The sequence below is a fragment of the Hermetia illucens genome, chromosome 6, assembly GCF_905115235.1.
Source record: "Hermetia illucens chromosome 6, iHerIll2.2.curated.20191125, whole genome shotgun sequence".
Lineage (NCBI taxonomy): Eukaryota > Metazoa > Arthropoda > Insecta > Diptera > Stratiomyidae > Hermetia > Hermetia illucens.
Window position 1 is genome coordinate 82,424,947 of NC_051854.1, and position 12,313 is coordinate 82,437,259.

A 12,313-nucleotide genomic window follows, 5' to 3' on the forward strand; every position below is an offset into this window, starting at 1 on the left:
CGTGTGAGGCTTCCATGCCCCGGAGGGGCCCCAGGCGCGACAAGCCTTCTATGTACTGGTGGACGGCAGAAATTGCCCACCTACGGAAGGAGTGTCATAAGCTCCGCTGTTTGGCACAATGTTTGCACGCCAACGAGGAGGTAAGTGGCATAAAGACACAATATAGATCAGCAAAAAGGAGACTCCGCAGCGCTATAAATAAACGCAAAGCTCGCGGCTGGCAGGACCTTGTCAACGAAGTGAATGAGGACCCGTGGGGATTTGGCTATAAGCTTGTCATCTGGAAAATCGGGGCTCTGCGGAAGCCCTGCATGCTGAGCATCGACCAGATGGACCGCGTTGTGCGGGCATTGTTCCCCAGATACCCTGTACGGGTTGATGTAAATAGCGGGGAAAGCGTCGAGGATTGCCCCCTTTTCACAATGAGAGCGTTCGAAGAAGCGGTTCTCACTATAAAAAACAAGAAGGGGCCAGGTCCTGATGGCATCCCGGCGGAAGTTTACAAACTAGTGGTGGGACACAAGGGAGCTCTCTCCAGACAACATTGTCAGAGAGACGCTGAAGAGCGCTGGCAGCTGGAATCGTATTGCGCATTATGTTCGGACTCTTCTTACTGTGAAGAAGATTGAACTCGACCGGCGGTGGGACCGGACGGTAAGGGGTTCCCTGAACTAACAGCAATTCCCTTCCTCCCCTCCCGTTGGTGAAAGGAATTCCCTGACTTGAAGGCTCTCAAAGCCGGGAGAGCGGGAGGGCTATCCCGAAGTAATGTGTCAAACGATTCCAGGCTAGTTCTCTGATGACAGGGAGGTGTTTAGTTGGTAGTCCGCCACTGTGCTGTTGCGGGAGTCCGTCTGTGCGTAAAGGCATTCACCTACCCTACTAATAAAAATCGTTGGCGCAACAATCCATATTGGATCAGGGCCTTGAAGTGTGTTACTGTCAAAAAAAAAATTTAAGAAAGGAATTACGGGAATGTAGATTTTCAGCTGACAGTGATAGAGAAATTCAATCTAAATTTAATCTAAATTTGATCCCGCAAGGAGCTCTGCCCGCGTTATGGGCAGAACCATCATCAAACTCTCACAAGAGGTCCAACCTTAAATCGAGTAAATCCCCTGGGATTGGTGGTCTCTCCGCAAAACTAGTCAGTTTCTTCAGATCTGCTTCTTTCACTTATATAGTGATCCTGAGAATCCGTGATGAGAGAGCGGAAGAAGTTGATGATCGATGTTCCAAAAAATTGCACTCGTTTTGAGTGCGACAATTGGAGGAATACCTAGCTGTCGCAAAGATAATTGCAAACAAAAAAAATTGGAGCGCATCAAGAAACAGTCGGAAAACTCGATTGAAAGAGAGGAAGCTGGTTTTTGCTCTGGATCCAAATGCATTGACCCCATCAACACTCCATGTATGATTTTCGAACAGTACGTCGAGTTTAGATCTCTGCTTCATCTGCGCTACATTGATTGCAAGAAGGTTTTCAACAGCGTGAACAAGGAATGCATCTGGAGTTTCGGAGAAAACAATTGTTATCTGAGCGACACGTAATTATCACGTGCTACATTGAGCTAAAGTCTCAGAGAAATTTTAAGAGCAAACCGGAGTCCGTCAGGGTTGTATCCTATCACCGACCTTTTTGTTGTCGGTGATGTTCTGTTGAATGGTCCGGAGAACGTGGAGGAGTTCAATTAACCAAGACATCTTTCCTCAATCGCCTTGACTGCGATGATGAAATCTGTTTGCTCTCTCCCTGGTTATGGACCTTGGCCAAATGACTCTGAATTGGGAAAGAGACAAAGGTAGAATTGGACTAAAGATAAACACCAACAAAACCAATTCTAGTCTGACGGGTCATCATACCCTCCTTATCTGCATCAGTGTACCCACTGACCATTGAAAGCTCCGATCAATTTGGATATCTACGAAGCGTGGTTTTTTTTAACGGTTGTACCAAATTTAATGCTGATCGACGCATTAAAAGCCCTAAGTCCGCTTTCGCTGCCTTGTCCAAAATCTGGAAATGTAGTGATTTCCACACTAACATCAAGTTGAGAGAGCAATAGTAGCAGAATAGCGCATGGAAAGTGGCTATCACTGTTACTTAGATGACCTCCGTGAATGGGCTTTTCTTCCTACATGTCGATTTTCTGCTGGACTGAAGTTACATTTGATATGGGATCCTATTCTGTGTTTTTCCAGTTCAAGGGGGGCAATGTATTTACCATGAAAGACACTTGAAAAATGGGGAAACCCAGTTCGGATCGGCAATCAATCTGGTATGACGTGGGGGAATGGAATTTATGTCCTGCTCCAGTTCGCATTCTTCCCACATTCCTTTTTCAGACTGACCTTTTCCTGTTCAAACTTGTTATGGATGGTTGTTATCGTCTTGCCGTTTTTAGTCGATACTCCCTTCGACCGCCCTATGTTGGAAAATCTCTGTTTATTTGGTAACATTCCAGCGATTAGTGCTCCGGTGGATATGACACTGGTAGCTGGATACTCGAGATTTCATTTCAAATTTAGCTTTGGTTTTATCAATACCACACCTACGTCGTTGGCTTACTGAAGAACAGACCCAAGGTAACGCTTTCTAACAGATTTCGAAGCCTCAATTGATTCTCGTCACCATGCTTGAGGGTTGCATGGTTCAGGTTCATCACTGCAATAGACTCCCGCAGCAGTACCCTGTCGGACTATTAACTAAACACCTCCCTGTCAACGAAGAACTAGCCTGGAACCATTTGACACATTACTTGGGGCTAGCCCTTCCACTCTCCCAGCTTTGGGAACCTTCAATTCAGGGAATTCTTTTCACCAACAGGAGGGAAGAGGAGGAAGGGAGTTGTTAGCACAGGGAACCCCTTGCCATCCAGTCCCTCCGCCGGTCGAGTTCAATCTTCTTCGCAATAAGAAGAGTCCGAACATAATGCGCAACATGACTCCAGCTGCCAGCGTTCTTCAGCATCTCCCTAACAATATGGTCTGGAGAGAGCTCCCCTGTGTCTGCATAAAGCTGCTGACGAAAGCCTTCCCACCTTTCACAAAGAAAAAGGTATGTTCAGCGTCGTCCACCACTTGGCTCACTTTGCCAAGATAAGGGTGCGTTGACATTCTTCACGACAACCACCTATCTCAAGTGTTCCCGCTTACGGCGGTAGATAGCTTTACACTTCTTGGCAAGGAGAGCAATGGGAATCACTCCCGCGATCACCATCATGGCCGGTTCTGAAATAGTGCGATTAGCAGACTCTCCCTCCCCGTCTTTACATCTTCGAATCGAGCATTAAACCAAGGTATTTAACCACTGGTTTTGACTCTATAGTCAACTCGCCGACCGATATGGGACGCAGGGTCGAGATTCTCTTTCTGGTCAAGATGACCACTTTGGTTTTTTGCAGCGCAAGGTTGAAATCATCCGCCTACCCGATTCATCAATATGTCAGGTCTGCTTTGCGCCTGTTTAACAGTGCATCCGGCAACAAATTCCGCAACGTCGTTTGCATAACCAGCCGGGCGCGACTCTTCGGGCATATCGATCCTCAGCAGACTATCGTAGGAAGCGTTCCAGAGGTCCGGCCCTAGGATGAATCCCCGTGCTACTCCCGACGTGATTTCCATTCTCCTCTGGCTCTCTAGCTTCTCATAGGGCAAGGAGCGGTCTTTCAAATAATACCGCAATTTCCGCAAGAGATAGCTTGGCACGTGGAATGAGTTTTCTAATGTGCCTAGCATATCTGTCCATGTTACGGAATTGAAGGCATTTGATGGTCGGCTTGGAAGTGATGGTATGATTCCCGATTAATTAGCTGAACTATTGATGCTCATGAAAGTGAACATTTTACAAGATTTGTGCTTGGCCGCGTATCATATCACGGTAGCGCAATACTAGCATACCACCAACCCTTGATTATAATTTAGATACTAAGGAACGATTTGAGCTATCAAAAAAACAACATATTGCACTAAATTGGGACAAAAATTCAGAAGTGCCCATATTAAGGAAGGGAACAACTGATTCCTGAAATCGTTACTTTTGGCATGAAAAAGTACTTTTTTAAGGTCTGTCTGTCTTTTTTTTTAAGGAGGTGGAAATTTTCAAAAGACACTGGTCTGGACACACCAGCGTGTGGGAATTTTACTCACTAAAACCACCCCCGACTCCCTCCCTGCCCCGCGGAACCACCATAAGGTATTACATTACGGAGCGGAGCCAGCTCACTCTACCTTTGTCACCTTTTTTCTATACGCGGCGCACGTGACCGTGTTTTTCTCCTCTCCTCTGCTTTTCGCAGTTTATTTTGGATAAATGCGACCATGGAGTTGACCGCATCCCAATTCTCTTGATGTGCTAGTATTTTTGGCACCAGATTTTCTGGTACCAGCACCTTTCCTAGAGCCCCCTCTAGGTTCCTTCTTTCTTCCACAAATCTCGGACAGTGGAAGAATACATGCTCTGGGTCCTCTGGGACTCCATCGCAATTTGGATAGTCGGGTAAGGTCTCCAATTTAAACCTGTGCCGGTATTGGCGATATCTTCCATGCCCCGTGAGAAACTGGGTAAGATTATAATTAATCTCACTGTGTCGTCTCTCCAGCCACTCCTTGACGGCAGGAATGAGCCCGTGAGTCCAACGATCCTTTCCCGAGCGTTCCCACCGCTCTTGCCATCTATTTATGGATCTCTCCGTTTCAGCGTTCTTCACCTGCAATAAGGGAGAAATTGGCTTCGCATGGTATATATTTGCCACCTCATCTGCCAAGATGTCAATCGGCATCATTCCAGAGATGACGAATGCTGCATCATCTGAGACAGTCCTGAAGGAAGAGCATACCCTCAGCGCTGTCTTCCTGTAGACTGAACTCAGTTTGTTGGTGTTAACTGACATCCGCAACGCCTCCCTCCCAACTGGGGTTGCATAAAGCATCATTGAGGCTCCCTCCCTGGCTATAAGCAACCTAGAGGTATGCCGTGGCCCTCCCACGTTCGGCATCATCCTTGCCAACGCCATACTAACAGTGGATGATTTATCGCAAACATACTGTGTTGTTTATAACTGAGCTTCCTGTCAATCACCACCCGCAAGTAGTTGATGGTCGGCTGGGATGTTATGATATGATTCCCGATTCCAATACAGGCGTAATTTCTCTTCCGGCGCTTAGTGATGAGGACCGCTTCTGTTTTTTTCCTCCGCAAGTGTCAAACCAGAGCTCTCTAGCCAACTTTTAACAGCAATGATTGCCTCGTTTGAATATAATTCAGCATCTTCGAGATGCTTTGTGACAACAACCAGTGCTATGTCGTCAGCGTAACCCACCACTGTGGCCTCTCTCGGAAGGTGAAGATTTAGTACATGGTTGGACATGATGTTCCACATTAGTGGGCCCAATACGGAGCCCTGTGGGTCACCCGCGGAAACAACGTACTCCTGGGGTCCGTCATCAGTGTCATACCAGAGCCTCCTTTCAGTTAAATAATTATCGACGATAGCTGCGAAATAGGAGGAAATACCAACCTTTGCTAGGGATTTCCGTACTAGATTCCAATTGGCAGACTTGAATGCATTTGTCACATCCAGTGTTACAACCATGCAATATTTGCTGGTACTACCCTTTCCTTGGATTGCATCTTTGGCTAAGCCAGTAACAACCGGGAGTAATCTATTATAAATTACCCGCTCTAACATTGTCCCCAGTGTCCAAAAGACATATGGGCGGTATGAGGATGGTTCACCTGGAGGTTTACCAGGCTTAGGTAGAAGTACTAACTTCTGCCGCTACCATGCCGCTGGAAATATTCCCTCGGACATGCACGCTTCGAACAACTCGGCGAACATGTCCGGCCTGGATTTCACACCAAGCTTAAGGGTCTTATTCGGTACTCCGTCCAGGCCCGACGCTTTATTGTCTCCTATTCTACCGCAGATGTCCAGCAGCTCGTCTCTGGTGGCTGGGGGAATTTCCGCCACATTCAGAGGTGGTTGGAATGTGTCGGTGCTCTCCTCTTGCTGGGGGAATAACCCCTGGATGATTTTCAGCAAGAGGGTGGGACACGTGATCTGCGGAGATAAACGGCCTCTGAATCGTCCTATCACGATTCTATAAGCACTCCCCTACGGGTTAATGTTCGCTTCTGAGTAGAGCTCCTTAAAGCATTTCCTCTTGCTTCGCTGGATGACGAGCTTGAAAGTTCTGCGAGTTGTCTTATAGGCGCACTCTTCCTGCTGATCGACTCTACCTACCGCCCTCTGAGCCGGCTCGCTCGGTGGCAGGCTAATCGAAGGCCGGTCAGTTCATCATTTCACCAGTAGTTTGGTCTTCTACTGGGGAATGAGCACCTCCTAGGCAAGGACGTGCCACATGCTTTGGCGATGCATTGAGCCAGATGGACGGCTCTTTCCGTAGAGGCCTGCTTTATCAGGTTGATCTAACCACACCTCCATGAAGATCTGCTCATCCAAAGATTTTGCAGACCAACCTGAAATATTTTTTGGTTTCGGGCAAGATAGCTTTTTGCCCCGTGGCTCGCCACATATCTCAAAGAAGCTTGTGGGTGTAGCGTCCGCTGACGCACCAGAGCTTACCACGCACTAGCGCAGGTCCGCTGAGCCTGACCCCCCTTTCTGAAAGGTGTTTACAGCACCTTCCTTAGCCAAAAATATGTCCATCTGCGCAAAAGCTTCTAATAAACTGTGCCCCTAGAATTTGATCCTGTGCTACCCCAATCTAGGGCCGAAGCATTAAAATCACCAGCAATCACCTGTGGACTTCGTCCCCTTGCATCGAAAACCAGATTATCAAGCATTTCCTCGAATTTAGACAGTGTCAAACTTGGTGGGGCGTAGAAGTTGTATTCATATACACCAGTTATTTCCGCGCACACAGAGCCACTGGCTCCCTTACTTGCAGTACATTGCATGGCCTGTCGATCCCATCGCCACTCCACCGGTCGAATCTGTAACTTTCTGCATCGATTAATGCCGCTGGTGCATGCCTTCGCGAAATGACCAAACGCAAAGCACTTGAAACACCTCTTTAGAGAAATCTGCTCTCTCAGACGGCAAACAACCCATCCGATTCGAACCTTCCCGGCCGCCAGTAACTTCTACGCTGCGTCCACTAGTAGTCGCACTGTGGCCGTTTGAGTATTTCCATAGGCTTTCCGCAAGTTCCTCTGACTTGAACTGTTCCAACTGATGTCACTTCATTGAGATCCTTGCACTGTATATAGACCTCATATTTTTGTGTCCGTACTGTGACATTCTCCTCAAGTGAGTTCTTAACCTGAGTTCGGAAGCCATCAGTTTTCCCAAGCTGGTTTTTTTTTCAGCTCAAACATGAGGTCACTCTTTTGGGTCCTTCGAATCTTGCTGACATTTCCACCTAGATCCTTTAGGTCGGAGTCGGTTTGGATCTTTTTCAGTATCTCCGCGTAGTACAAACTTCCATTGCTGGGGATTAAAATCGCTTCTGGGCGAATTCGCATTATGGCCTTGTTCTTCGTCTTTTTCTTAACTACCTTGGTCCATCCACCGTTTTCATTCCCCTTGGATTTTTTTGAGTCGATTGCCGGAGCTCGCACTTGGCGGATCTGCTTTCTCTCTTCGGTGCCTTTAGTTCCACTTTTCGGAACTATTTGTATGGTTTTTTTCCTTTTAGGCGCCTGTTGATTTCCCAGAGGATCCACGTCCCCACGTACTCGAGGAGGGTGATCAGACCCGAGTCTGCAAGGAACTCATCTGAAGTGGCTCTGCCACGAAGCCTCACCGGAGGTTATCTGGTACCATGGGAACCGGGATGGCCCTCTGAGAGCATATGCTCCAGGAGAATTCCTGGAGGATGTGTTCTCGGCCCGGTTATTTGCGGTTGGCCCCCTAGTGGGAGTTTCATGGTGGTTGTGGTTATGCCTACATCGCGGGCAGAGTTCTTCGGAGCTCAAGCGTGGAGTTGCGCTGTACAACTCGGGTGCCGTACCCCTTAGTTGCGGCGGAGGTATTAGATAGGCCTCGTATCCACTGGTATGAATGCTGAGCCTGCACCCAGTATAAACTAGGACCGCTATGCTTGCATGGCGTGGCTCTGATTGTGGTCACAAAATCAATCCACGTCCGAAGAGTACCATGGGATTAAGCCTTCACGGCAGGTACTCACGTTAAACCCCCAGGACTTTCCCAGAGGATCCACATCTCTTTCCCGCACTCTCTGGTTGGGCTGCAGGCTGATTGCAATACGATTAGGTGTCACTTGGGCCGCCTGTGACGACGTTGGGACAACAGATTTCGACTTGCCCTTGGAATTTCGTTCCTCCTGCTGCGATTTGCTGTAGACCACTCTAATAGCTCTCACCATATTTTTTATGCCTTGGTGCACGTTGTGCTTGTCCTTGATGAACTTAGACAGTTCCAATATTTTTGCACCAAGTTGTGTGACGAGTAATTCCTCTGCTTCAGGGCTCTGCTCTCCATGATTCCTAACCAGATTACTACTTTTAAATATTCATTCCATTCCATTCCATTGGCGGAGATCTCAAAGTTGAGGGTTCAATGCTATCAGCCAATGGAGAACTGCGTTATGCTTCTGATAGAGGGAAACACAAAACCTTTTATACCTGAAGCGTCAAGCGTCCGGTTTCCCGACTTGAAGTTACTTATAGTCTTATATAGTTGGAACATTGCGTAATAGTCATAGACGCGTGTTTCGTTAAGTTTTCGTAGCACCTGGCCACAATTCCATGCTTCAGGTAATTTTTCTGATTGCTGTACTTGACATTCTCTTTTATAGTTTTCCCTCTGAAGGAGAGAAATTGTCGGCTTCATGAACCAAATAACGGCTCGCTAATTTTAACATTCGTTTAAGTTAACTAAGATTTGATTTTTTGATGCCAGATTTGAATTTGAAGTAGCATGTCTTCAAACTGATTTTCTTTTCCGTTTTCTCATATTCCATTAAGACACCCAATATTTTCATAAGTATGTAGGCACCTAGGAAGTTTTAGGGCTTATGAGGCTACTATTGTCGCGTTACCCTTAATTTCAAATGGGTTCTTTTCTTTTTTGAAGTCAGTTCATTTATCTCATCAACTTATTTTTAACTTTCTCACTTTTAGGTCCAGTTTATTATGGATAAAGATACGACCCTTGCTGAGCTATTAGCCCTCAACTTACACGAATGTGAGGAAGAAGTGAAGAACATCGTTGACAAGGCGGTCAAAGAGATGTCTATGGAGAAGATCCTTCGTGACTTACATACCACATGGTCAGCAATGGAGTTTGAACATGAGATACACCCAAGGACTGGTTGTAACCTACTTAAGGCCTCAGAAGAACTTATTGAAACTTTAGAAGACAATCAAGTGTGCCTCCAGAATCTCATCACGTCTAAATACATAGCTCATTTCCTAGAGGAAGTGTCTTGCTGGCAGAATAAACTAATGGTTGCTGACCAAGTTATCACGGTATGGTTTGAGGTTCAACGCACTTGGACCCACTTGGAAAGTATATTCATGAGTTCCGAAGATATTCGCAAACAGTTGCCTGTGGATTCAGATCGATTCGATAACATTGATAAAGAGTTCCGTGTCCTTATGAACGAAATGTCTCAGACCTCGAATGTCATACAATCAACGAATAGGGAAGGTCTTATCGAGCGTCTCGAATCACTACAAAGGGAGCTTACATTATGTGAGAAGGCCTTAGCAGAATATCTAGAAACGAAACGGTTAGCATTCCCGAGGTTTTATTTCGTTTCGTCTGCTGACTTATTGGATATTCTGAGTAATGGAATACAACCAGCATTGGTGACGAAGCATCTGACAAAACTTTTCGATTCCATTGCAAAACTAGACTTCATTGAAAATGCGGACGATAAGAACCTTATTTCAGCAAAAGGAATGATTGCTAAGGATGGCGAGTATGTTGAGTTTGATAAAATGGCAGACTGCAACGGGCCTGTGGAAGTATGGCTGAACCGAATCCAATCTGCCATGCGGTCATCGCTCCGTTTCTATATTTCGGAGGCAGTCGTAGCTTATGAGGAGAAGCAGCGCGAACAATGGCTTTTTGATTACCCTGCGCAAGTCTCTCTATGTGGAACCCAAATCTGGTGGACTACTGAAGTGAACATTGCATTCGGGAGACTGGAAGAGGGATATGATAATGCAATTAAGGATTATTATAAGAAGCAAGTCTCCCAGTTGAGTGTTCTTATAACTCTTCTACTGGGCGAACTGAGCAAAGGAGACAGACAAAAGATAATGACAATTTGTACAATTGATGTCCATTCCAGAGATGTTGTCAGCAAGTTGATTCAATCCAAAGTGGAGAGCGCATCGGCCTTCATGTGGCAATCGCAGCTTCGTCATCGTTATGATGATGCAGAGCGGGATTGTTTCGCAAACATTTGCGATGCAGAATTCAGATATTCCCATGAGTACTTAGGGAATACACCTCGTTTAGTAATAACACCACTCACTGATCGTTGCTATATTACGTTAACTCAGTCACTGCATTTGGTTATGGGTGGAGGCCCAGCAGGACCTGCAGGTACGGGCAAAACCGAGACTACCAAGGATTTAGGTCGTGCGTTGGGGATAATGGTATACGTTTTCAACTGTTCGGAACAAATGGATTATAAGGTCTTTAAAAATCAGTTCGATCATCTACATTAAGAAATATATTCTTTTTTCTTTTAGTCTTGTGGAAACATCTACAAAGGCCTAGCTCAAACAGGAGCTTGGGGTTGTTTCGATGAATTCAACAGAATTTCGGTCGAAGTGCTTTCAGTGGTAGCAGTTCAAGTCAAAGCTGTGCAGGACGCTATAAGGAGCAATAAGGAGAAATTCAATTTTATGGGTGAAATGATAGCTTGTGTGCCGACAGTTGGTATTTTCATTACAATGAATCCCGGATATGCTGGACGAACTGAGCTTCCTGAAAATTTGAAAGCGCTGTTCAGACCATGTGCAATGGTTGTTCCTGATTTTGAATTGATCTGCGAGATTATGCTTGTCGCTGAAGGTTTCCAGGAAGCAAGAATACTGGCGAGAAAGTTTATCACACTGTACACATTGTGCAAGGAATTGCTGTCGAAACAGGACCATTATGACTGGGGCCTGCGAGCGATCAAATCAGTTTTAGTTGTGGCTGGTTCTTTGAAGGTATTACAAATTATAGTTTCTACTATTAGATTTAAGTAAAGATCCTACCAATACCAAAATTTGACTTAACGATCAAGGTCTTTTTAAAGATATAAATTAAATTAAAGCACTGATATTCTGTCAATTAATATTTTAACACTAATTTTCTCTATCTGTCAATCCAAGTAACAAAATTCGAAATCCGGACAAATCGGTACTATGCTTTATTTGAAGTAAGGAACTCAGCGATCATATATTATTCATTTTTCATATAAAGCAGAGCGTTCAGCTTCGAGTTTCTTTGTGTTTTTTTGGAAACTTTGTCCTTTAAATAAAAGATGGGCCTTTCCTTTCATCGTCTATTCGTTTCAATAAATCAAAATACGATTCTAAATTCCCTCTTTTAAAATACAATTCTAAATCCACTTTACTTTAATTAACTTGGTCTTACTGTTACTTTACTTCCCCATACTCCACGATAAAAAATGATTTTGCCGCGCGGGCGGTCATTTCGAGAGAGCGTGCTTGTTTTGATTTTTTTCACTCCAGCTGTCCAGCTTCAGGCCGTCAACTGTGTCCGCCGCCGTTCGTTCGCCAGTACGTCGTCGGACTACCAACTAAACACCTCCCCATCGTCAGAGAGCTAGTCTGGAACCGTTTGTCATATTACTTCGGGCTAGTCCCCGAACTCTCCCGCCTTGGGGAGCCTTCAAATCAGGGAATTCCTTTCACACCTATCTTGTTAGCAACAAGAAGGGCCCGAGCGTAATGGGCAACACAGCTCCACCTGTCAGCACTCCTCAGCATCTCTTCCACAATATTGTCTGGAGAGAGATCCCCTGTGTTTAAATAGAGCTGCTGACGAGTGTGGTGGCCGTCGTCCACAATTCCATTGCAAAACACACAATCCGGAGAACGCGCCTTTCCAATCTTGTCCAGGTAAAACTGAAAACTTCCATGCCCAATTAAAAATTGGGTAAGGAAATAGTCAGTCTCACCATGCTTCCGATTCAGCCACGCACCTAAGTTGCCGATGAGCCGCGCAGTCCATCTGCCTCTAGTTGCATTTTGCCAAGAGAGCTGCCACTCGTCTAGAGTGTGTTGCCGTTCTTCACGAGCAACAGCCTCCCTTGGCTCATCTCCCTTGCGCTTGTATATGGCCTGACGCTCCTTAGC

At 45.8% G+C, this 12,313-nt stretch overlaps 1 protein-coding gene across 5 annotated transcripts in view; it reads left to right on the forward strand.

Annotated features, from left to right (window-relative positions):
- LOC119660274 (dynein beta chain, ciliary) overlaps window positions 1–12,313 on the forward strand; it is a 146,923-nt gene that overhangs the window by 75,733 nt on the left and 58,877 nt on the right. For all 5 annotated transcript variants that reach the window (XM_038068738.1, XM_038068739.1, XM_038068740.1 and 2 more), the window contains 2 exons: window positions 9,110–10,636; window positions 10,694–11,158. In XM_038068738.1, coding sequence (XP_037924666.1) covers window positions 9,110–10,636; window positions 10,694–11,158 — 1,992 coding nt within the window. The remainder of the gene's footprint in view (window positions 1–9,109; window positions 10,637–10,693; window positions 11,159–12,313) is intronic.